Raw genomic sequence first — 24,235 nt, forward strand, 5'->3', positions numbered from 1 at the left:
TGATGTGTTGCTTTTCCTACAGAGATGACCGGCCCACGAGTTCTAGTTTTGCGATCAGGCCAGAACCATTTCCGGGAGCATGAGCAGTAGGTGCCGGTGATTAGAAACATTACTGTTCCATTGTCCAGTGTTCAAAATTGGTATCTATGTCTTCTGCCTCCAGTGCAATGGGTTCGGCCCCAGATATACGGGGGCCGTTGATGTAGTGAGAGTCTCTTGTGCCTGCCTAATCACGACAAGGACCATCATGGTTGCAAGAGCACCCATGAAACTGGCGGGGTTTGTCTCACACTGGAAAGGAGGCAACATGGCACGGAGACCAAAGGCCTAAGTCCCCAGTATATACTGGAAATTGAAGCTTTTATGAATAAAACTACATAAACTGTAAATATTCACAAGCTATATTTCCGACTATAATCCCCACGTCATAAGTGCTATGATAGGCAAAGCCTTTCAAAGATTACTACTCAACTAGATTGTAAACATTATAAAGTACCAGTAAGTTGGAGAAAGTAACTAGTATTGCAGTCTTATTATATCATAAAGAGAGTAAAAAAAAGGAAATATAGCTAGTATTCTAGGATAAACTATCTTCCTGAATACAAATCCTACTCAAATTATCTATTTGATAGGAATGGTAATGGGGCTGTGCTCAATTTGGGATCTAATAATATAACCAGCTTAGTTACTCAGAGCACTAGGTGCAAAGAGGGCACGTCTTTGTTTCCTAAGAATAATATTCGAATACATATTTCCGTGTATTTTGAGAGGCTTCTCTATCAAGTGAGCCTAACGTTGTGGTCTCCGGAACAAGCCAATGAGAGGGAAGGTATCATCGGTAGTCTCACGCTGGCCTCTTGGAGCGCCAGTCATCCAGCAAGCTTGTATTTATGCAGAATAAGAAGTGGCAGGACCCAGCAAAAGTCGAAGATTGCGATTCTTCCTTGTCCCTCTGATGAACCATCGCTAAGAGCAGTCTTGTACCATGAGCCGAGGGCATTGAGAACCTAGCCCAAGACACCCTTTCCTTGGGCCTAGAAGCAATATGCCTCACTGCCCATGTCTACTTGTGTCTGGGGATTAATTTGACTGGCAAAGATGGCTTTTGCCACAAGACAAAGCATTCCTGGTGCAGCCAGTCGGAACCTGGCTGATCGAGCTCCATGTCAAAATTGAAGACCATGCGGGCAAGTATGAGACGCATCTCGACATAGGCTAGGCTGGATCAAAGAAAGAGGAACCGGTTAGATCCGTTTTAAAGGGAAGGGAAAACATGTTTGAGCTTACTTGCGTCCAATGCAGTTCCTGGGACCAAAGCTAAAGGGCTGCATTGCCGTTTTGCTATCATTCGCAAAGCGAGGGTCCCCAAGATGACGTTCCGGAATGAATCGCTCGGGATCGGTGAAATTGTCGGAAGAGTGATTTGCAGCCAGCTGTGAGATAGACACAATAGTCTGACAATGTCGTTATTGATTGGGCTCGAGTAGGGGATTCAGAGCTGTACTTACACCCCCTGGTACCCAGTTTCCAGCTATCATATCACCCTGAGCGTCAACAATACGAGGAAGCCCCGGTCCGACTGGGGGATACACCCGCAGTGCCTCGGTAAGGACAGCAAGGCAGTACTCGAGTTTATTGCAGGATTCCAGGTCGATCTCACTTTCGTCGGAAAATGTCGATCGGATCTCGTCTTGGAGCTTGGATAGCACACGGGGACTTTTCAATAGCAGGTAGGTCACCCCCGAAAGTAAAGTCGCGGTCGTTTCCGAGCCAGCAATGATGATCGTACTCCCATTGCTCACTAGCTCCTGGGTGGTGAATCCTTTTTCGGTATTCTCATGCTTCAAGATGTTGCTGAAGAAATCCGGTCGGTCATTGGTCTTGCTTAGCCGGGCCTGGACTTTCTCCGTCGTCAAAGCGGCATGTATATCCTTTTCCGCAATTATGTGCTTGGGCGTGATCAGTTTCAGAAGCGCTAGGGATCCAGGAAGACGACGAGCCACATTTGCATATGCAGCAGTTTTGACCTGGCTCATGATGATCGACACCCATTGGTGGTAGTTGGAGTTCTTGAGGCAATCGAAGGGTTCTCCGAATGCTAGATCCCCAATAATGTCGAAGGTGGTGAAGTTATACCACTTGACTAGGTCAACGACCTCGCCCTCTTCACACTTCTCCCGCAGCCGCTGCATGAGCAGATCGACATATCCCTTGATGATTGGCTCTTGGCCCCGCAAGGAGCTATCGGAGAATCCATGTGCCATCAAGCGGCGGAAGCGGGAGTGGTCAGCATCGTTCGAGACAATGATACTCGGGGCGCCTCCAGCCGTGGGTGAGTAGAATCGGAAATCCTTTCCCTTTTGGCCATGCCCCGGCCGAGTCCCATAGATGGCCTTCCAGGCCTCACCATCAGTGAAGGAGAGCTCATTCGGAGCAATCCGCACAACCTTGCCATATTGCTGATGCAGCTGCTTGATCGTTTGCGGAAACCGGCCCCCGATGGTGAGCCGCATGTAGGGTATACGCGTGGCTGCCATTGCCGTTGGCCCGGGATATCGGGCCAATGGATGGAGGTAGACATTGTACAGGACAAGAGCAACTGTGTAGAACAGAATCTTTCCGCGGCACAACCGTGGTTTAGCTCAACCTTGATTTCATGGACCAGGAAGAATGTGCACTCACCGTTCCCAGGCTTCCTGCTAGCAAAACCCAAGCGGTGCTTGAGGGGCTATAGAGCCCTGAGAGGCCCTGAATGTTGAACATTTGAGTCGAGTGATTTGAAAAAGGATAGTTCAACCTCAACTGTATCTGCTATTCTATTCCAAGATCTTTATATGTCCTCTGCACTACCCAGAAGAAATCGGTTTAGCCGACTTGGTGAGTTACCCCATCTCCTGACACTGACCAATTTCAAACATTGCATAGAGCCTACGACGAGGCCAAGTATCAGGATCTGCGAGGGGTAATGCTCAGTGTTGATTGACAGTGGTTGAGAGAGTAATGGCCGGCCACAGATCTCCGAGACTATTAAGACTGCCAGTGCAGATCGCTGACTCGCCTCACATAATTTTGTTATGCAGAATGTGGATGTATATCGGATAGGTGCGGCGGCTGGTTATGCAGCTGACTAGGTGCACAGAGGATGTCTCATACTGCACATTCACCCGGGCTCTCTGTTCCCATTGGTGGACGGTGCTAGTTGCCCTGGTAGGGCTAATGCTTGTTTGTCCTATTGATCGAGACGGAATCGAAAGACCATAAATATTGCATTGTTGCAGCACAAAGATATCTTTGTGCATGCATAAACTGCCATAAATCTGGTCGGGTAATCGGCAGCTATGCTACCCACCCCGCTTGGCTATCTGGGCCACGGGACTAGCCACAGATCCTGCTCCGTTAGCTGCAACTAGGCTCGGGAGCTTTATCTAACTGTTATCATCTGGGCGCGATGACGGACTGTCTTCGGGTAGTGACCCCACCGATCCCAGATCGCTGCGTGTCTATTGTTTGCATGACAGGACTCAATGGTTCTCCCTGGACTGAATTTATACAAATACTGGACAGCCACCATGAGATTGAGACTCGATGTAACGAAAAGCCTATAGTCAATAGAGAGAACTCAGTCGATAGAGAATGTTCTGTATAATGGCTGTGTACTCAGGAATCATACTCTCTCATTGTGTGACCGCGCAAAATCACAGATAAACGGTCTTAAAACACATTGCCACTCTCTTTATCAGATATCTTCTATATACCAACAACTTCAAAGTGAAAACTTGGTCCGCGTCACATTGCTGTATGCGCTAACATGGATGGATCAAGCCCGAAAGAGTTGTCGCTCTTTCAGTCTTACTTGTCAGTCACAGGCTTTTAAAGGCAAATCACAACGCGAACTCAACAGTTAGCTCCAACAGTTGCATTTGTGGCCAGCGCACAAACACATGTGGTTGAGGCATTCGGCATTTATCTATTCCTTTCAAAGGTACCTGCCAGGCCACAAAATGCTTCTTATTCACTTCCTCTTTAACTTTCAACATCTACCAAGCATGTTAGCTCAGTTCTTAAATCTAATTTTCTTTTATTTTCTTTTTTCAACCACACATCATTCAAAAAGATCGTTAGTTTCAAAACGCTGTTCTATACCTCAATAGCAAGCCAGCCCTAAAAAATCGACCGCCCTACTCCACACCGGAGCCAGTCTCCGCCTCACCTAACAAACTGCATGTCCCGGAAGTATTTGCAGCTGGCTACTCTACTAAACTAAACTAATTGTCAGATTTCTCTTATTAATCTTAGCTAGATAGCTATTCCAGCTAGCATATGTTTCAGTACTTCTAGTCTTTAATGGCCTCTCTAACGGAATTTCCTTTTCATAGGCCAAGTAGCCGGTAAAGTACAAGGAATAAATAGTCATTATGCGGGGAGCGCATATTCCGGGATGATAGATCAATGATGAAAACAGTTTGTAAGGAGTATTCTCTGTCTCTCTGGCCAGGAGACTTCCAACTCCCCTAGTGGCAAACTTTACTTCCCGCCGGTCTGCGCCTCGACGTATCTGTTCTGTCCGATACACTGGAAGCAGTAAAATCAATGTGGAAAGTGCATTAGTCTTAGCCCGATCACTTTTGCGCAGGCTTTGCTGTTCATGCATGACAGGTGGAACGCTGTTGCAGGATGAAACTGGAGATGGCATCTCATGCTGGAAGAGATTGGATCCGTCATGCAAGGGAGACCCTGTAAAGACGAGGGCAAATGACAGGTCATATCGTCTTCCACCTCCGCCCAGTATTGAACCAGGTCCACGACCATAAAAGGACCTGCTTCCAATGAATCCAAAATCGCGCATGTTCCTCTTCTCAGCACTTCTTCCTCCACAAGTTGCTCTTTTACAGTGCATGAAATGGACGAGTCTGCGCCAACACCCCGTCCGACCGACGAGCAACACCAGCAAGCCATGCAACGCGCTCATTTCCAATTCGCCCCCGACAGGCATCCTGACCATCGCTACAGCAGTCAACCCAAGGCTTTTCTTTCAGAAGAAGATGTAGAGACCGGTCCCTTATCGCACGTGGTGGCCGGTCTCCTCAGCTGTCTACTGCTTGTCATCATCGGCCACCTACGCGACTTCTTCCGACAGTATCTTTGTCGCGGGGGTCACCACCTCAAGACGCAGAACGGCTACGCCCCAATCATCAGCGTCTCCGAGAGCTTCTACATGCGCCGGTTGAACATGCGCGGGGTCGACTGCGCGATGCGACCAACCACCGGGGTGCCCGGGCGCAAAATCGTCCTCCTCGATCGTGGCAGTCATGATAGGAACCGGTCCTTCTTCCTGACGGGGACGCGGACAGAGGCCCTGAACCTCAGCTCGTACAATTATCTGGGGTTTGCCCAGTCCGATGGGCCCTGCGCCGACGCGGTCGAGGACAGCATCCATCGCCTCGGGACCAGTGCGGCCAGTAGCTCCCCCGCCGTGACCTGCGCCCTGCAACTCGAGGTCGAGCAGGTGCTGGCCCGGTTTGTGGGCAAAGAGGCATCCATCATCTTCTCTATGGGGTTCAGCACCAACACCAGCGTGCTGCCGTCCCTGGTAGGCCCGCGCAGTTTGATCCTCTCCGACGAGCTGAACCATGCATCGATTCGGATGGGGGCCCGCCTCTCCGGGGCTTCGACCGCGATTTTCAAGCACAATGACATGCACGCCCTGGAGAAACAACTCCGAACGGCCATAGCCGAGGGCCAGCCGTCGACTCGCCATCCCTGGGAGAAGATCTTGGTGGTGGTGGAAGGGCTCTATTCTATGGAGGGCACCGTGTGCAATCTCCCCGCCATCCTTGCCCTGAAACGGCGGTACCGATTCTATCTCTTTATCGACGAAGCCCATTCAATCGGGGCTTTAGGTGGACGCGGACGGGGTGTCTGTGACTACCTTGGGGTTGACCCAGCCGAAGTGGACGTCTTGATGGGGACATTGACCAAGTCCTTCGGGGCCACGGGGGGTTATGTCGCCGCCACGCACGAACTGATCCACCAACTCCGCGCCACCAACCCGGTTCTGACATACGGGGAGCCTCCTTCTCCTGCGGTGCTCGCACAGATCTCGACAGCACTGCGGATGATCAGTGGCGAGGGGCTGGTCCCAGGGCACGGGGCGGAGCGCCTTCAACAGCTGGCCTTCAACTCCCGTTATCTACGCCTGGGGCTGAGACGACTGGGGTTTATCATCTATGGCCACGACGAATCCCCCATTGTGCCCCTGCTGGTCATCAACCCGGCCAAGCTGGCCGTGTTGTCGCGGCTGATGCTGGAGCGCAAGATCGCGGTGGTGGTCATCGCGGTCCCCGCCGTGCCCCTGGCGCTGTGCCGGGCTCGCCTATGCGTATCGGCCGCCCACTCGCTGGCAGATCTGAACCAGACGCTGGCGGCCTTGGACGAAATTGGGGATGTATTGAAAATCAAGATGTCGAGCACCCCCGCGACAGGCGCCTTAATCCCGCCGCAAACCAGAGGCAGAAGCTGGCGAGAATCACGGAGCCCACCACGGTGGCCCTTGAGCGAGGTGATCAAATACGGGGTTCAGGATGCCAAAAGACCTTTCTAGAAATGAAGCTACTGTGTCTTCTAGTCCGGTAGGAATACAGTAAGCCCTTAGCTTTCCAGCTCACTGGATCTCACCCTGAGGTGCCACCTCCCACCCTCCAGCCAGCACAGCAACCCTCGACGAGGCCAGAATATTCCTCGCGATCTTCGAATGGCGATAGATGCTCTCCCCATGGAACACTACAGAAGCATCCTTGCCGACAAACGAGCGCAATAACCGACTGCCGCCGGGATGCTGGTGCACAAAGTGCGTCAAATCGTGAACGACGCCGTCCACCGCGAGCAGCGCTCTGCGGTTTCCGGCTTCATCCGGGCGCACCATGCGCTGGTAATCCTCCCAATCAATCACCCACAGATCCTCCACATCAATAACCCTAGGCAACACCGCCAGCCGCCTCGCCAACCCTTTCTGCAATTCCTGGACCCTGGCCCGCTCGACATCCACATCCGCCACGCGCCGCAGCTCATCCGCCCAGCCTATCCACTCCCACCCGGCAATCACCCACTTCGTGCAGTCCCAGTGATACCATCTGACCCCGTTGCGGTAGTCCCGGGGAAAGGTATGGTGGAAATTATGATACCCTTCCCCGAGAGTCAGCACGGCGGCCAGAAGACTGTCGCGCGGGGAAGCGCGGTCGTCGTAGGGCTGGTCGCCCAGCCAGTGGGCCAATGAATTGATGCAGAAGGTGCTCTGGTGCACAAGCACCATTTTGCCCAACGCTGCGTAGACACAGCCGCCTTTCCAGTCATCGAAGCAGATCCCCGCGACCACCGCCGGCAGGATCCAACCCATCAGCGGGGCGAGCCAGCGGAAGTGGCGCGCTTGCCAGCGCACGATCGGATCAGCGGTCAAGTCGGAGAGGTCGATGTGTTTGCGCCGTGGTGCTGCTGCTGCTGCTGCTGCTGCTGCTGCTGCTGCTGGTGCTGGTGGTGGCCGCAGGAGCATCCACCCCATATGCGAGTGGAACAGGCCCTCGCGGATGCTGTAGGGGTCCAGCACGGTGTCGGTGTAGCGGTGGTGGGCGCGGTGCTCGCGCGCCCACCACAGGATCGGGCCTTGGAGAGCGCCGGCGCCAAAGATGGCGAGGTAGAGACGCAGGAAGACGGTGGCGCGGTAAGCACGGTGGCTCCAGAGACGGTGGTAGCCTGGGGGGGGGGGGGTAAGATATTAGTAGGTGATCCAGCATTAGGGTTTCCAGCCGGGATCTTGGCTGGTGTACCCACCTGCTGTAATGCACAATCCGGTGTGAAAGCCATATCCCCACATCAGCCATAGGGTGCGCGTGTCGGGGGAAACCCAGGGGATCAGGCAGATGGTGGTGATGGGGAGAATGACGAGGATCGTGGTGGGAATCCCTCGAATTCGCTGAGACCAGGAAGGGAGTTTGGAATGCCACATTCCGGCTGTCGCAGTGCGGAGATCGATTAGATCAGTGGAAGAAGAGGGATCAAACTCTTATGGCTGAGTCACTCAACTTATTTACCAGATATCTGTGGGGAGAAGAAAGAAGAAATAAAGACAAAATGGAAAATTGAGTTTAGACGGCTATGGCTCTGTCATGGACTTAACTTCTATACCGGTAACATTGGGGAGATGAGATCTGCATAGACGACGGGGGTCACATCAATTACGATACTGAGACAATCCTGCATGATGCTGTATGTTGAACAACACCGTATGCAAGGGGTTATGACCTAGCACATTGCACCAATCGATCGACTAGGAAGCGGACACGACATCCTTTTCCTTGCCCTTGCTGTCACCTTTCCGTTCAGAACATCCACTCATGGATTACTTCATACCTTCCCTACCGCCTCACACCACAGACGATGCGATCCCTCCAAGCGACCATACGAAGTCGATCGTTTCGCAAACACGACCGCGGATGCTTGGGGGCGGAATGGCGAGTGGTGGCGATTCTCTCAGCCCTGATCCTGGTCAATCTTGCCGCTGCCCTGGACTCGACCTCGATTTCCGTGGCACTCCCAGTATGTCTACCTCCTTGTATCTCTCGGAAAGAAGTGCGATTCTGACAAGCAGCCAGGTAATCACTAAAGACCTCGGGGGGGATTCCATCAGTGCGTTCTGGTGTGGGACCTCGTTTTTGGTGGCCTCCACCCTCATCCAACCAATCCTGTGTGTCATCTCGGACCTCTTCGGACGTAAGCTGGCTATCGTGATCTCGCTGGTGACCTTCACCATCGGCTCGGTGCAGTGCGCGGCGGCGCTGGGCTTCACGCCGATGCTCTGTGGGCGAGTCTTCCAGGGGCTCGGAGCGGGCGGCTTCAACGTCATGACCGAAGTCCTGCTCACCGATCTGCTGCCCCTGTCCCAGCGTGGCACTTGGTTCGGGGTGTTGGGAGCCTCGTGGGCGATTGGGAGTGCCTGCGGTCCGGTGGTCGGGGGCGCGTTGGCCCAGCTCTCCTCCTGGCGCTGGATCTTCTGGTTGAACCTCCCCTTCATCGGGCTCGCGCTGCTGGTGATGCCATTCCTACTGCAGCTCCAGAAGCCCCCGCTCACACCAACCAGCCTGCGCAGTCTCGACTACCTCGGCGCCTGTCTCTTCCTGACCTCGCTGGCCGCCCTCCTCATCCCTCTTACCTGGGGCGGAGTGGTCTACCCCTGGACCTCGTGGCACACGCTGGTGCCCCTTTTGCTGGGCGCTGCGGGGTTGTTGGCTTTCATTCTGTGGGAGCGGCGCCTCCCTCCCTCCGTCCACGCTTTTATCCCGTTCACTATCTTCAACAACCGGTCGACCATCCTGAACTACATGGGGGCATTCATCCTGGGCATGCTCCTGTGGACGCTCCTCTACTATCTCCCGCTGTACTATGAAGTGGCGCATGGCTACAGCATGGTGATGTCGGGGGTGGCGCTGTTCCCGGAGACCTTCACGACGGCGCCGGCGGGGATCGCGACGGCCTTCGTGATCGCGCGCACGCAGCACTACCGGTGGGCGCTGTGGACGGGCTGGACGCTGTCGACGGTGGGACTGGGGCTATTACGCCTTCTGACGGTGACGACGGCGGTCGCGCACTGGATCGCGCTGAATCTCACCGTGGGCGTCGGGGCGGGCGTGCTCTACCCGGCGCTGGCGCTGGCCATCCAATCCTCCGCCCCGCTGAACCACATGCCTATCGCCGTGACCATGATCAGCACCGCGCGCAATCTCGGCCGCACAGCGGGCGTCGCACTCGGGGGCTCGATCTTCCAGAACCGCATGCGCTACCACTGCCGGCACAGTGGCGTGGGAGCCCTGGTGGCGCAGGCGGGCGTCTATGCGCAGGACGCGGCCATGCTGTCCGAGGTATTCAAGGGCATGCCGACAGACACGAAGGGTTTGGAGAAGGAGGCGTTGAAGGTCGCGTATGCCCGTGCCTTGGCGGATGTCTGGGTGTTTCTGTGCGGGGTGGCGGGGGTTGGGTGGCTGAGTTCGTGGTTTATAAGGGAGTTCTCCATGGAGAGGGAGTTGTTCACGACGCAGCCGTTGGAGTCCACGGGGAGTACGCTTCCTGCTGCTGGTGATGCTGCTGCTGCTAGTCGGGAGATTCTGTTGGAGGAAAGGGAGGCTGGGTGAGAGTGAGTTGAGAAATGGTATTGTGGTATATCTCGGTTCTGTGGGTGTAATGTGTATGCTATGAACTGATAATCGCATATAGTAATGCAAATTCTTCACTAGCTTGCGTATACTACGGGCATGTATGTTCAAGTTTTTTGCTTGCTCTTGGGGTGGATTGCTGTTGTTCTTGATGTTGTAAATGTTGTGTCAGCTGACTGTGTTTACCCCGAGGACTAAATTATGTGCACAATGTGAGGAGTCAGATACGAAACGCAAGGGACCAGAAAGGCGTGTCATATCTGTGGAATCCCTGATTGCATATCAGCAACTTTCCTGCTTTTTCTTGACATCGAAACCTTCCTTTCCAGACCACACCCTTTGTGAAAGTAATGAAAATGACGACGCCACCTGAACCACCTGCAACCATCATACTAGCCAATGCTGTGTCTTTCACGGTAGGGAATGACTTCCTCACCATCACCGGTAGGGTTTTCTTCTACTCCAAGCAACAAAACTAGTATACTAAAATGTGCAGACGACCGTCCCGCTCGACGCAGGCGCAGAACCAGGCAATCCTGCTGCGGCCTACTCTCGCTCCGAGGTTGGTACACAACCTCTCGAAACTGATAACCTTTCTCATCCGCATTCAGGGGACCCCTCCCCCAGCCACCAAATTGACCTCTACGCTGTCCTCAACGCTCATCATAGCCACAACACCCTAGTCATCAGCTACGTCGCCCATCACACCGACGACAAAGCCCACCTCGACATCCTGCAGTACCGGACCAACAGCCACGACGACCCACGCATTCAGGAATGGACAACGCACCTCCTCACCCTCGCGTACGGCTGCGCCCAGCCTCACAAACGCCTGAAAATCCTCATCAACCCCTTCTGCACCGGCGCAGCGACCAAGTATCGACACTCCGCCGCGCCCATCCTCCTCGCCGCTGCTTGCCAGATCGACCTCGAGCAGACCCAGTACCGCGGCCACGCCGGGCTGATCGCCGAGCATCTCGAGCGATCCCGCTACGACGCGGTTGTGTGCTGCTCGGGCGATGGGCTGCCGCACGAGGTGTTCAACGGGCTGGCGCGCCGGCCGGACGCGGTCCGCGCATTGACGAGCCTCGCCGTCGCTATGCTGCCATGCGGGTCCGGCAATGCGATGGCCTGGAACCTGCTAGGTACGGGCAGTGTGGCCCGCGCTGCGCTGGCGATCGTCAAGGGCGTGACCGTTCCGCTCGATCTGATGTCCGTCACGCAGGGAGATGCTCACTCGGTTTCATTCCTGTCTCAGTCACTGGGGGTGCTCGCCGAGTCAGATTTACGGACAGAGCATCTGCGCTGGATGGGCGACTCGCGGTTTCTGCTAGGAGTGGTGCAGACAATCGCGCGCCAGACGGCGTTTCCTTGCGAGTTGGCGTTCAAGACGGTGAGTCAGGGGGGAGGGAGTATACCCCGGCATTTTGATGCGGGCGTTGCTGCTGCTGCTGCTGCTCCCACCAAGGCTACGCTTGGATCCTTTGAGCCCACGGTTGCATCTTCTGCAGCCCGGGAGGCCGCGAGTGAGCCAGGGAAGGCAAGGCTGGTACTGAAATATGGCACCGTCCAGAACGAGCTCCCGCCGGACTGGGCGGTGATCTCCGGGGAACGGCTCGCAAGCTTCTACGCCAGTAAGATGGCCATCGTGGCCAAAGACACCCAGTTCTTCCCGGCAGCGCTGCCGAACGACGGACTCCTGGATGTCATGACCATCGATGAAACCATCGGGTATGCCGGCGCCGTGGAGGCGATCGTCAAGCTACCTGGGGGACGATGCTACGAGCTGGCCAAGGTGCACATGCGCAAGGTTCTCGCCTATCGCTTGAGCCCCCGGGCATCCGAGGGGTGGATCAGCGTGGATGGGGAGCGCTACCCCTTTGAGCCCTTCCAGGTCGAGGTTCATCAGGGACTGGGGCGCGTACTGGCCCGATCCCTTCATACATATCAAGTGTAAATACTAGTCGTTGATGGATTGTTATTCGTCTTGCTTGACTTTTACAGGCCTCACCCACAACCAGTTCTAAGCCGTCACACATACGGAAGCGACTCATAGCTCAAAGCCGAACCCGGAGTCCGCGCCGCCGTGATAGTGAAATTGTTCAGCAGCTGCAACCGAAAGCTGGTCTCCGCCACGACAAAATAGTACTGTAGACGGTGTTAACAAAAGACTCCACGAACTCTTTACCGTAGCAGAAAACATACCAGCCACTTCCGTCGGAAGGTCTCAACCTCGAATGCCGTACAAGAAGGATTCTCTTTCTCGTAGTCCTCCCGGATCGCCTCCCAATTGCGCGTGAAATTCTCGCGCCACACCTGCAACGACTTGCCATAGTGCGATCCTGAGCTTTCGGCCGACGTCACCTCCAGACTCTTGCCGGAGCCTTCGTGGATGTGATCGAGCAGCATGCCGATAGTCGGAAGATAGCCGCCGGGAAAGATATACTTGAGCATGAAGAGGTCTGATCGCGCCTGGAGGCCGTGGATCTGATGGCGCATTACCACTTGTTAGCTTCCAGTTCCTGATGCAATTGTTTAGTGGTCCCATACTCGATTGATGGCTGTGATCCCGTCCAACACCAGGATGCCATGCTTGGGGTCCAACAGCCGCGAAATTGTCGTAAAGTATTCCGGCAAATACTCCCGGCCGACGTGCTCGAACATGCCCACGGAGATAATGCGGTCGTAATACCCGCCATCCTCCGGCGGGCTCACTTGGCGGTAGTCGCAGAACAGAATCTCCACGCGATCCTGCAGCCCCACCGCCTGGATTCGCGCCTCCGCCCAGCTTTTTTGCTCCCTCGACAGTGTGATCCCCGTGACGCGGCATTCGGGATGGGTCAGCGCGGCCTGGATGCTAAGGTCTCCCCAGCCGCAGCCGATGTCGAGGATGTGGTGGCCGGCCGAGATTCGGGCCTTGCGCAGCAGGGTCTGCACCTTGCGGCGCTGCGCCGTCTCGAGCGTCTCGGTGGGTTCGGCGGACCAGTGCGCGCAGGAGTAGTTCATGTCCGGGGAGAGGATGTTGGCGAAGAGCACGTTCGAGGTGTCGTAGTGCGCAGATATGTTGATCTGCGCCTGCTCGACGTCATTGCTGCGTTTCAGCATCTGCGCCGCGCCTGTGGCAAATTGATGAAGCCAGCTCCGACGGAAGCCTCCGCGGTGCTGGGAGAGCAGCTGATCTTGTTCAATTCCTGGTTAATGTTTTTGTCGGTGAGAACTACTCGGTAAAGGGAGGCTCTCACCTGAAAGAGCTTGAGCAGTTGGTCCTCCTCGCAGTCGATGTCCTGGAGCATATACGACTCGGCGAAGCCCTAGTAGATCAGTTCTGCGCCCGGGAATACTTGGGAAGATACACCTCGACGGTGGTTCTTACCAAGTCAGCACCCGCTAACAGTCGACTCCAGAACCTGGGCGTCTTGACGACCACCAACACCTCTCGTTGTGACTCGGCCCCGGTGTCCCCGAGATAGGTCAACGGGTCATCCTTGGAGTATTGGAGTGCATACACCACCCGGCCTCCAAGCTTCTGCTTGGTGGACTCGACCACGCGGGCTTGCATTATCTGCTCGATAAAAGACGTGGCGTAAGAGGCCATGGCGTGGGTTTGTTTGCAAAAGCTGGATTGGGAGAAAGGCAGCGGTTGACGCTATTTCGAGGCCCTTAAGGAGGCAACTTCTTTTAAGAGAGACATTTTCGAGTGTAAAGTTTCGATCACCCTTTGAATTTTACCTGAGTGCATGTTATCTCGTATGTGCTCCCTGGACTGCCCGCTTCCAATTAGTGCATCTTACGTGGCATAAGTGACATGTCAGCACATGACTTGTTTTATCTGCAAGGAAACAGTAGAGAGCCGATGAAAGCAGACCCTCTTCATCTCTAAAGACTCTTGTCAATCAGATTGCCGCAGTTGAGCACAGGGAATGGACATAGATCAGGTCATTTGACCTGATCGTCGGCTGATACCTCATCTCTCAAGTCGCTGGAAGCAAGCACCAGCCAATGACACATCATTTGTGCTGTAGGCCTATCGATGTGACATATCGGATGTCCCCGGATCCCCCTTGCTGTCGGAAAAGACCGAATAGGCCCTGGTCTGGCGTCCGCTATTATCATGTAGATCCTGTCGCAAACCAAGTGGTCTTGCAGAATGGCTTCTGATTAGTTGTATTGTGACGGTAATGAATTGCTTGAGCCCCTTGCACCTCATCATTCATATGTCGGTAAGCAATGGCTGAATCCACCTCAGTACTCCGTACCCGTGCATATTGAGGCTTTGAGTGACACTTTGTACAGCATCATCATACCCCCGCACATTCAGTCAGCGATCTTTCTCCACTCCTTCCCAAACTCCACCCACCCCTCCTCACCTTAGGCACCACTGTCTCGTAACCCTCATTTAAGCGCAACATCCGCATACCCAGCTCGGAACACTCCTGCGCCATACAAAAACCATTCAATCCCATAGATAGACATCCGGGACACTCCCTTGTGCATTGCAAAAGGAATCATACTCAGCGCGCTTGGTAGTACTACTGTCTTGCCACTCGGACACGAAGTAGCCTCCAGGGATTTCGCGAAGGGCGGTGGATTGCGGAGTCACGCCCATTACTCATGATGATTGGGGGCTGGATGCAACCGGAGAGATCATTGAATTCTTTGCAATTGTATCATTCAACATATTCATTGCAGCCAGTATCGCAGGCTGCTGTGTCGCGAATGCATATCCACATGTGAAAGCAGATGAAATCAATGCGGATATGTCAGTACCACTAGTAGTTAGAGCTGTTGAACGGATGCGTCGACAAGGGAAGTGGCATGCAGAACCATTGACGAAAGAGCCAGTCTCCATGATGAGATGGTGAACTCCGTTATAGTCTCCCACAACGTCCAAAGTACGTGAGCTGGAGACTTTGGTTCTGCTCTTCCTGTAAACACCAAGACCTGTTAGCCGACTTCGTCATGAACTGGTGTTGCAAGACACACTGCTTGAAAGAGAACCCCATCGCTTCACAAACAGACCTCGGTCAGAGTACGTCGGCAGATAAAGGTGCCTGGGCATTGCGCTAGAGGTCTTCTTGCATGGAACCTGCAGAACAGGCAAGGCTGATTCTGACTCCCGGGTTTCAAGTCTTCAAGGCAGAAAGATAGACAAGTAGGAGTGCCTTCGTGATGGAACAGCTAGGCAGACTCAGTATCAGGCTCGGATAGGTCACTCTAGAGGTTCGTTGCAAGCAAATGCTTCTCGTGTCTCTGGAGCATCTGAAAGCTCAGGTAGGGCTGACGTGGAGAGCTGACGACTCCATCCTATTGTATTTCCTCGAAGGTCCGCCGCATCCTGGGACAGGTTCACTAGCGCATGAGATGCGAAGGTTTGTGGGAAGCGAAGCAGATGCGGCATGGTGAGGAGCAGATCCCCCGGTCGCATTCGGATAGAATAGAGCTCGGTTCGCCCATCTCCATCATAGCTGCTGGTTGATACTCGTTCTTGTGAGAAGGGGCGAACATGGTGTGGGAGCCCGGCACGGAATTCACGCAGTGTTCTTTGCAGAAGGTAGGGAGCGTAACTGTACTTTGAGATCACCTTCGCGCTGGACTGACCCTGGTACAGAAAGCATCCCGCCCGCTACCGAAGTAGAAACGGAATCCATCAACTAATTGAGTAATCTCCACTACCCATCCGGACGACAGGATGCGACAACCGCGTAGTACGCAGGATCTTGTTGGATCATTTGATGGAGAAATTGATAGCACTTTTGACTGAGGACCTGGCCCTGGTCGTCGGAGGCGTATTCGGGCTAAAGTATGGCGCACGCGTGGGAAGATGCCGCGCGTTTTCGTGTAAGCGAAGAAACCTGGAATATGAAGATACCCATTTTACTGGAGTGAGGACCATAAAGACGGTTCATCCTTCACAGAACTCTAAAAAGCGTTGGGTATCGGCCTCTCCTGTTTCCCGGCCGCCGGCGTTGGTAAGAAGTCGGGGAAGTCGTCGGGCATGCTCGCCTCCTCGCCGTTGAGGGTGGGTGAAAGTTGTTGAAGATCTTGAATCATAAGAGAACGATCTAGATCCTGCCCATCTGACTGGATTGCATGGCGATATAGCTGTCGTAGGTGATCCATGCAGAGGCTTTCCCACAACATTCGACTCCCCCACTGGAGTAACCTGGCTAGAAAATGCGAAGTCCATTGAGCCTTGCTTTCAGCCAGAATGACTAGGAGTGAGAATAATATAGGCGAGCAAGGACAATGGGTCTGGTCATCCAGAAACGACTTCTCCGAGATCATCGCCGATGGTCCTTGAGGCGAGGCTCCATCCTCGTGGCTGTCCGATCTAACCAGGGTTGTAGTCGGGCTCTCGTGCCCGGTGAGAATGGAGTCAATCGGAATGACGGAATCCTTCAAAAGCTGTTACTGGTTGTGAACTTGATCGCAGTGATTGGAACACGGATGACCTACTTTTCCTTCCTCGCCCGCCCTGGAGCGGCACCCGCATAGCCTCAAGGACTCATTCAATGTCACTTGCAGAAGATGAGGCTGTGTTCGGCCCCTGCGCGGTCGCTTTTTTACACTCTCCTGAAGCAGGTGAACAGCCTCAGGGGAGTGGTTTGAGTCGGCTGAGCGACGCCAGGGGATTGAGTAGGTGTTCGCTCCACAGGGGGAGTCGCAAGGAGGCGGGTAAAACCAGGTGGAAAGGCCTGTCCCAGTGCTGCACGATCATGCGAGCACTGAGCTGCTTGGAGCGGTCCGATCAACTTGTGCCGGCGCCTGGTATATGGATGATCTGCCGGGGTGCTGCATCGACAGCCGGGGCTCACGCCGGTTGCCTATAAATGTATGAATATCTATGGGCCTGCGACTGCAAGTAACTATGTATACGCAAGAGCACCTACACAACCCAGCTGAAGGAATCCGATGGCTACACCTTTGCGTTCCAAATCCCAATCCTTGACTGGTTCACACCTAGATCGAGATCGGACCTCCGAAACGACAAAAGCAAATATACATGTGTGATGAGAAGCAATACCTACACTGCATGATTGGCCTGCCCAAGGTTTAATTGATGAGGCCTCCCGTCTTCCGGCCACTGGGTAGCACTGTATTTCCATCAAGTCTGAACACCTTTGCATTATATCTTCCCTAGAAAATAAACGATCTCATGCACTTCTGATCACGTACATAGACCCTGATATTTCTTGGGCGGCGACTGGAACTAAATCTTTGTGCGAGTACAATTGTTTGTTCTCAGACCCGGCTGGCTGGTTTTTGTCCCCACCTATGAGATAACGTGTGCTGCTCTGCTCCGAATCCCAGACAGTAGGAGGGGTGCAGATTACCCAAAGCAAGATTATCGGCAACCCCTCTGTGCCGTGGCTGCCGGAAGCAGTTTCCGCTGATCCTACGGCATTCAGCGTCGAACCTTGCAGGGCAAAGGTCACAGGGGCTTGCAGATGAATCACTTCGCCACGAGGGAAGTAATGACAATCCCTCTAACCTTCAGCTGTTAGTGTCCACACAACGCATGCGTCCCAGGTGCTGTCGCCAGCCACCCTCTCTGAAGATCTTTTTGTTGTGGATCAAACTTCATACGCATCTCAAACATATTACAATGGAAATCTTGTCTCAGAGCTCGGTTTGTCTTCTTTGAAACGATTTCCTATTGTGAAACTCGATCATCCAATCTTCTTTGCGATACAAATCCCTATGCGTCTGCTTGCAACCCAAAATTCCTGCCGCAGATCTACTTTCCCGCCTAACAATCACAGTCAGCTCCGCCGCCGGGCATGCCACCATCCCAAAAATTCTGCCTCCAATCGTTCAAACCTCGCGAGTCTGATTCCAGCATCTCTGGCGGTTCAAATGCAGAAGTTCTGCTGCGCAATAAACAATTCGAGACCGAGCTCTGCCATGAGAACATCGGGCTTAGCATTCTCCACATCTGTCCCAAGCACTCAAGGCAGCCTGCCCCGCATATCGTCCACTACTGTCGACAACATCGAGATGGGTAAGTTTCACATTATATGGGTGTTCACGGTTTGATCAACGGTCCCTTGACTTATGCATAGCAGAACACCCTCAGTGCGGCGACTTCAGTGTGACTGGGTGGGGTGCTGAATGTTTTTCGGAGACACGAATCCGTCTCGGACTTGACTGGCGAGAAACCGTCCACAATAGTGCATCCGGACAATGGATTTGTCTGTATGTGCGTATACTTCAAAGCTGCACAGCGGCTGCAGTATGGCGTCTCTCGCATCTAGGAGTAGTCGGTTGCTCGGAGTTCCAGGATATCTGAGTGTTGCGAAGGATAGTCCTATGATGTAAAACATTCAACAGCGATCGAAGCGCAACATACACTGCGAGGAAGAGATGAAATGGTATCATGAACAAGATATTTCTAGTTTGCTGCCTCAAGTGTTTGCAAGTGATTAAGCCACGACCCAGCACAGGCTTTAAGTGACAGCACATCTGGCGAGATATATGTTTGATAATAGGGTCATCGTTGATCGAACATCGACTCGACAACTCCCGGGAGATTAACCCCGGGGGTCAGCTCTTGGGTCAAGCAACTTGCCACTGTGGCGCGATAGTGCTGATAATGATTGATAATAAGCGTGGTTGATTCGAAATGATGTTCTGTCGTTCGCATCCATGTTTTGATTTCCAGATGAAAAGAGCCACTCATCTAACACTGGTAGGACTTTTCCCAGCAAATGTGAATGTATACACATGTGACTTGGTTGGCCAGAAGCACATATAAATGCATCCTTCTGGACATCTATTCAGTGACACTGATGTGTAAATTGGGTATCTTCTTGATCACTTCACTACTTGTGGATAAGGGCCTCCAAGATTCTTCGCCTGGAGTTGTCCAGTATTCTGGTGACATACTTTCCCCTTCGTCGGCCTCAATTTACTAGAATGAGCCGAGAGCTTCAAATTGCCGCTAGATGTTCTTATCGAGTGTATACGATCGCGCAAATAGACTTTGAACAAGCCAAATAAAACATAATATCAAAACAGCAATACCAATTCCCCATGCGAGTGGGTGAAGTAAATGATAGTCGCTCTCCGCCGATAAGATGTGGATCTTGTGCACCTTGGACACGCCGATCTTATCCCTTCTCCTTTCTCTCAAACCTGCTCTCCCTTTTGTCAAATCTCTCTAATCCAGACCCTACAAGATATACCGAAAACTCCGATTCTGAATATCCGTCTCATCCACCATCTCCAACCCATCATCCTCCCCCAGCACGACCCGTCGCACCTCTTCCGCCCTCACATGCACCCCTTGCTCGCGATCCCGCTTCCGATTCTCCCACGCCAGATACACCCTCAACGTCCCGGCCATCCCAATCGTAATCACGAAGCAGATGAGGATCGTCGTATACGCCGTCTATTACCCCCCACACGAATTAGCAACTAGCACCATACCCACCCAACCTCCCTTCTCCCATCCAACCCCCACAGAAGACCAGTATTGGCGAAACTTACATGATATCCCGGCGCCTCCGCACTGACGAAAAACTGCGGCCCGACCATATTCCCCACGCAGTACCCGACAAAGATCATCGCCAGCACCGTCGACTTCTTGGTGAATCCCGCCGTGTTCGAGGCGAAGAGACTCAACATCAAGGGAAACGAAGGGGCGATGGCGGTCACGAGCCAAAACCCCGCTAGCCGGGCGAGTTTGCGGTGCTCCGGGAGGAGCTTGACCATCAGGATCCCCGCCAGCGCCATCAGGTACACGCCGACCAGGGCGTAGAGGCGGGATTTTCGGATGGTGGAGGTGATTACGGCGACGAGGATGACGGTCGTCAGTTGGAAGGCGGAGGCGGGCAGGCCCATGAGGATGGTTTGGGATTCTGAGTAGCCGAAGCCGTTGATTATAAGGGTTGAGAACTGTTTTCCACCCGAGGGGGGGGGAGAGGTTAGTTTGGTGTGGGTGGAGGATAGAGGGTATGGGGTAAAAGTGAGGGTGGGGAGGGAGGTACGCTTGTGGTTCCGCCGTTGGGGACGCAGGTTACGAAGCTGAAGATCAGGAACCACCAGGATTTTGGATCTGTCAGAGTCTCCAGCAGTTGTTTCTTGTCGAGGTGCTTGGTTTGCGTTGTGCGTTGGAATTTCTTGGGGCGTAGAGAGGCAAATTCGCGCTCCGTGGCGGTTAAAAAGCGCGCGGTGTCTGGGCTGTCTGGCAGGTAGAACCAGAGGATGATGGACCAGACGATGGTGATTAGGCCGAAGATCAAAAAGAGCATCTATTCGAACTCTCGAGGTCAGTATCTTGCAAAGTGCTATGGGGAAAGACAGGTAGACCTTCCAATTGGCAAAATTACCGGTGTAGTGCAGAATTCCATAAGCGATCATGCTCCCGATGATGCTGGCTGTTGCATTGCCGGCGAACCAGAAGGAGTGACGCGACATGTGCTCGGGGGGCGTGTACCACATCCCCGTGATCAAGGAAAAGCCTGGGCTGATGGCACTCTCGAAGATACCCAGAAACGTCCGGAGAACCATGAGCCCGGCGTAGTCTTGGGCACACGCGTGGAGAGTGAGGACGATACCCCAGCAGAAACTATCTCTTGGTTAGGAACAAGTGCATAGGCAGCTGGGAATGAAAGGCATACATCAGGATGCTGAGGTACTTCCCAAGGGGAAACTTGACGAATCCTAGTGAAATTGGGTACGAGGCGACGAGATATCCGATGTAGAAGATACTGGAGGTCCAACTGTATTCTTGTCCAACGAGGTGCTAAGACAGTCAGCCATCGATTTGCACTGCATCCACTACCACACATACTAAGTCGCTTTTGAGTCCCAGAATAGCACTATACGACAAGCTTGTTTCTGTTCAGTATCAGCTTCGACAGTCGTTGCACTGCAAGATAAAATCGGAATGACTCACTATCTAGATACTGAAGGCCATAGCTTATGATAAGAAGCGGCATGAGACTGGCATCGTTAGCAGGGTGATGGAAGTCATATTCTGGGACAGTACATACTGCAAATCTATCTTGCGTACCAATCTCTTCTCTTCTTCCGGTCCAAGTGTCTCTGCGGCACCGTAGGCCTTGCCTTCGGCCACGTCTGCTGCATCGGGCACGGTCTGGTTGTCAAATTTCGAAGGCTGAATCTTGTCTCCCATTTTTGGATACAAGCAGCAGCGTGTGAAATGAGGCCAATTCTTCGACGCAACTGACACCCGGAAATGTCCTCGTGGATGGATTGATGATCATTGATATACGAGGAAGGAGGGTGGCCAAGCCAGAGTCGACACTAGCATGGGTTTCCCCACAAAGATAGCAGGCGATAAATCAAGGGGTGAAGTGTCTTTGACATCAGTGTTATTGACGTGGAGTCATTGTGGCGTGTAATTATGGTTGGTCAGATTAATCGACGGGCTGCAGCCGATCTCGGCGGGGGCGTGAGCGGTGTCCACGCGAGGGACAAGAGGTGACCCCGGATTCTAGAGATGCACGAATCACCATTCAGTATACTGCAGGGTTACTGAGACCTTTATATTAAAAACAGGAGCGTCTACTGGCAGACGAATGACCCAATGCATATCAGTCTCTTGTTTCCCCGCAACAAACCAACTGCCGAACAAGAGCCATGGGGAGGCATCCGCCAGATCGTCTTTTTGCCGCCAAGATGAGAGAAAAGGCTTCCCGAATGGCTACATCGGAGATGTTCCGATCCACCCACTCCCAATGTACCGGGTCCTGTGTCTCAATCCCCAGGATCAATAAAGACCACTGAAATCGTTCCATGAGCTGCACATGATTTCCTCGAGATATAGTATAGTGCAAGGTCGTAACAAGATCACTCATTGCGGAGTGGACCTCGGTTGGAATCGGCTTGCTTCCCCATGCAGAAGCGCGGCTACGGACTAGGTAGATACGGAGGGCATGGAAATGCGTGACTGTGACCATGGCCATCAGGGAGGGGTCGTTTCCAGTAGCTACGATGTCAAAGAGAGGTGCATGCTCCTACATGATCATTTAGTGACACGTCAGCAGCATCGGCGCGGATCTGGGAGCATACCTGCCAAGTTTGATCCAGACGGCGCTGGATTTGGCCCTGGACGGCAAGATCTGGCGTGTCACTCTGGCTATAGCGATTGATCTCGTGATGAAGCCCGATCATTTCGAAGTAGACATGCAACGTGGCTGCCTCATCGACTTCATGGAATGATGCTTCTGAGCTTGGAGATAACGGATTCTGAGCATTGTTCCACATAAAGGCTGTGCGTGACAGGCGCCAGATCTTACGTAGCTGGTCTGGATAGGCGCTCATGTATGAGGCCAACAGGCCCCCGCATCCGAAGAAGCTGCAGAATCCATCTCTGTCGTAGAGGTAGACGAGGACGCGGGATAGCAGGACTTTGTATGGCACCGCGTTTGTGCTGGGCTCTGGTAGCGAGTATATCTCGTCACTGGTACAGGCCTGAAGTAGATCAAATTCTCGAATGTATGCAAGTACAGTAGCGCTTAAAGCCCGGAGCTTCGATGGTGAAATCCGTTCTCGTCGCATCCAAAACATAAAGATATACAGAAATGAAAGCAGCAGCTCTAGATGATCGGTGGGTGCGACGGGGTTACGTGCCTGGATAAGTAGCTCAGACCCACGCTGCAAATGAAGACATGACTCCGGTGTCGGACGGGCTCCGTAACCAAAATGAATCGCGAGCTCGCTGTGAGAGAGGGCGAGTAGAAAATGAAAGGCCATTTTTTTATCCCACGCGTGATCGAGGAATAGCGAATGTGCTGATAAGAAGGGTGGACGAGAAGATTTCAAGGATGCGAAGACACTTCGATGAAAGGATACAGCCTCTGTGTCGCTGCTGCCGATAGACGGGCCAGTAAAAGGGTCGGCCAGAAGGAGAGGTGTGGCTGCGATTAGCCAGCTGGGCACGCTTGAGCTTGATGATTCGATAGAAGACAGGCCGTGTCGGGAAGATATCGATAACGGTGAGTCTGGCCCGCAACTGTCCAGTGAATCAAATTGCAAGTCACTGATAGCTTGAGGAAATGGGTAGATAGAAAGTCTCTCCTGATTCTGACTGCTGCCCACGAAGGAGTCTGATGCATATATTGAGGATCCAATTGCCGATGCTGTCGAAGCTAGTGAATCTGTATTGATGACTGGTGATGACGAAGGGGTTTCTTGGGATGATGCAGATGCCGAACTCGGGTGTTCCATCGATAATTGCTTACGAGCCTCAGTGATTCTTTGATTTGATTCATTGCTCTGTCGCGGTTGAATCGAAGAAGGCGTCCAGCAACCACTGTCGCGATGTTTGATCGGACCCAGCCCCCTCCTTCTCGCTGCCAGGGGCTGCTTTCCCCGTCCCCATTCGCATGTCAGACCAAGTCGAACGCACCGTGTGCAGTGCGGATGTTGTTCATCGCACTTGACGCGTTTGGCAAGACAAGTCTGACATCCTAATATGCGATTGTCCGCGTGAGTCCTGCATTGTGCCGCGCGAGGTTGAAGCCAACTCACCATTGCGTGACCGGCCTCTCTCTACTCGTGGGCGACGCTGCCGTGCAGGCTCAACAGACTGCTCCATGGCGCACGTTGGCCTGAAAAAATGCGATAAGGTACGATGGCTGTCGATAATTTGAAGTGAGGAGAAGGAGGGCGTCTCTCTCGGCTCAGTGCTGAGTTGATGAATCCATGATGCCCGGCCCACTATCGTGCTCGATTAATCTGGCCAATCATCGCTCTTGCCTTCATCACTCCTAGAACGGGCTAGCGTTGAGTATGTTCTGCCACCGCCTTTCCTACACAGTGTATTTGCGGCCTCAGGCATTGCTGCAAAGGAGTGTTTGCTGCGAAAGAAATGGCTAACAGAGAGCTGCTTTCCAGTCTCGCTATCATTTTAACCAGAAAGTGCGGAGTCTAGGTACATCATCAGATAGGCAAGATAGCGATTAAACCTCGGGATGGTCCGGTTCCGACCTCCTGAACCGGAACATGTCCGTGCCTTTCTGCCCACCCACCGCTTTCGCTTAAATAATGGATATGTGTCTCAAGCC

At 53.3% G+C, this 24,235-nt stretch overlaps 8 protein-coding genes across 8 annotated transcripts; 3 read left to right on the plus strand and 5 right to left on the minus strand.

The window, feature by feature from the left end:
• Positions 1 to 754: 754 nt before the first annotated feature.
• On the minus strand, positions 755 to 2,853 carry ASPACDRAFT_120148 (cytochrome P450). The gene is made up of 3 exons (XM_020196320.1): positions 1,509 to 2,853; positions 1,288 to 1,454; positions 755 to 1,220 (listed from the first exon to the last, which is right to left on the minus strand). The coding sequence occupies exons 1-3, from the start codon at positions 2,535 to 2,537 to the stop codon at positions 1,064 to 1,066; spliced, it is 1,353 nt and encodes a 450-aa protein (XP_020055387.1). The 5' UTR covers positions 2,538 to 2,853; the 3' UTR covers positions 755 to 1,063.
• A 2,047-nt stretch (positions 2,854 to 4,900) lies between these two features.
• ASPACDRAFT_29959 (uncharacterized protein) lies at positions 4,901 to 6,601 on the plus strand (the record flags this gene model as incomplete). The annotated part of the gene is made up of 1 exon (XM_020199687.1): positions 4,901 to 6,601. The coding sequence occupies one exon, from the start codon at positions 4,901 to 4,903 to the stop codon at positions 6,599 to 6,601; it is 1,701 nt and encodes a 566-aa protein (XP_020055388.1).
• An 84-nt stretch (positions 6,602 to 6,685) lies between these two features.
• On the minus strand, positions 6,686 to 7,978 carry ASPACDRAFT_16245 (acyl-CoA desaturase; the record flags this gene model as incomplete). Its single annotated transcript, XM_020197164.1, has 2 exons — positions 6,686 to 7,746; positions 7,825 to 7,978. Coding segments are annotated over 2 exons (1,215 nt in total), but the record flags the coding sequence as incomplete, so codon positions are not given.
• A 527-nt stretch (positions 7,979 to 8,505) lies between these two features.
• On the plus strand, positions 8,506 to 10,097 carry ASPACDRAFT_14297 (uncharacterized protein; the record flags this gene model as incomplete). Its single annotated transcript, XM_020197138.1, has 2 exons — positions 8,506 to 8,589; positions 8,646 to 10,097. Coding segments are annotated over 2 exons (1,536 nt in total), but the record flags the coding sequence as incomplete, so codon positions are not given.
• A 458-nt stretch (positions 10,098 to 10,555) lies between these two features.
• ASPACDRAFT_1881160 (uncharacterized protein) lies at positions 10,556 to 12,156 on the plus strand (the record flags this gene model as incomplete). Its single annotated transcript, XM_020198230.1, has 3 exons — positions 10,556 to 10,643; positions 10,696 to 10,761; positions 10,811 to 12,156. The coding sequence occupies 3 exons, from the start codon at positions 10,556 to 10,558 to the stop codon at positions 12,154 to 12,156; spliced, it is 1,500 nt and encodes a 499-aa protein (XP_020055391.1).
• A 74-nt stretch (positions 12,157 to 12,230) lies between these two features.
• On the minus strand, positions 12,231 to 13,758 carry ASPACDRAFT_30070 (uncharacterized protein; the record flags this gene model as incomplete). The annotated part of the gene is made up of 5 exons (XM_020199700.1): positions 12,231 to 12,347; positions 12,405 to 12,686; positions 12,750 to 13,274; positions 13,346 to 13,510; positions 13,573 to 13,758. 5 exons carry the CDS (start codon positions 13,756 to 13,758, stop codon positions 12,231 to 12,233), a joined length of 1,275 nt encoding a protein of 424 aa, XP_020055392.1.
• Positions 13,759 to 19,223: 5,465 nt separating this feature from the next.
• ASPACDRAFT_120150 (uncharacterized protein) lies at positions 19,224 to 21,538 on the minus strand. The gene is made up of 8 exons (XM_020196321.1): positions 21,197 to 21,538; positions 21,100 to 21,146; positions 20,995 to 21,041; positions 20,822 to 20,946; positions 20,511 to 20,769; positions 20,189 to 20,452; positions 19,689 to 20,096; positions 19,224 to 19,590 (listed from the first exon to the last, which is right to left on the minus strand). The coding sequence occupies exons 1-8, from the start codon at positions 21,337 to 21,339 to the stop codon at positions 19,372 to 19,374; spliced, it is 1,512 nt and encodes a 503-aa protein (XP_020055393.1). The 5' UTR covers positions 21,340 to 21,538; the 3' UTR covers positions 19,224 to 19,371.
• A 14-nt stretch (positions 21,539 to 21,552) lies between these two features.
• ASPACDRAFT_1888692 (Zn(II)2Cys6 transcription factor domain-containing protein) lies at positions 21,553 to 23,843 on the minus strand (the record flags this gene model as incomplete). The annotated part of the gene is made up of 3 exons (XM_020198493.1): positions 22,239 to 23,843; positions 21,788 to 22,183; positions 21,553 to 21,660 (listed from the first exon to the last, which is right to left on the minus strand). The coding sequence occupies exons 1-3, from the start codon at positions 23,700 to 23,702 to the stop codon at positions 21,553 to 21,555; spliced, it is 1,968 nt and encodes a 655-aa protein (XP_020055394.1). The 5' UTR covers positions 23,703 to 23,843.
• Between the last annotated feature and the right edge of the window lie 392 nt (positions 23,844 to 24,235).

This window comes from Aspergillus aculeatus, assembly GCF_001890905.1.
Source record: "Aspergillus aculeatus ATCC 16872 unplaced genomic scaffold ASPACscaffold_9, whole genome shotgun sequence".
NCBI lineage: Eukaryota > Fungi > Ascomycota > Eurotiomycetes > Eurotiales > Aspergillaceae > Aspergillus > Aspergillus aculeatus.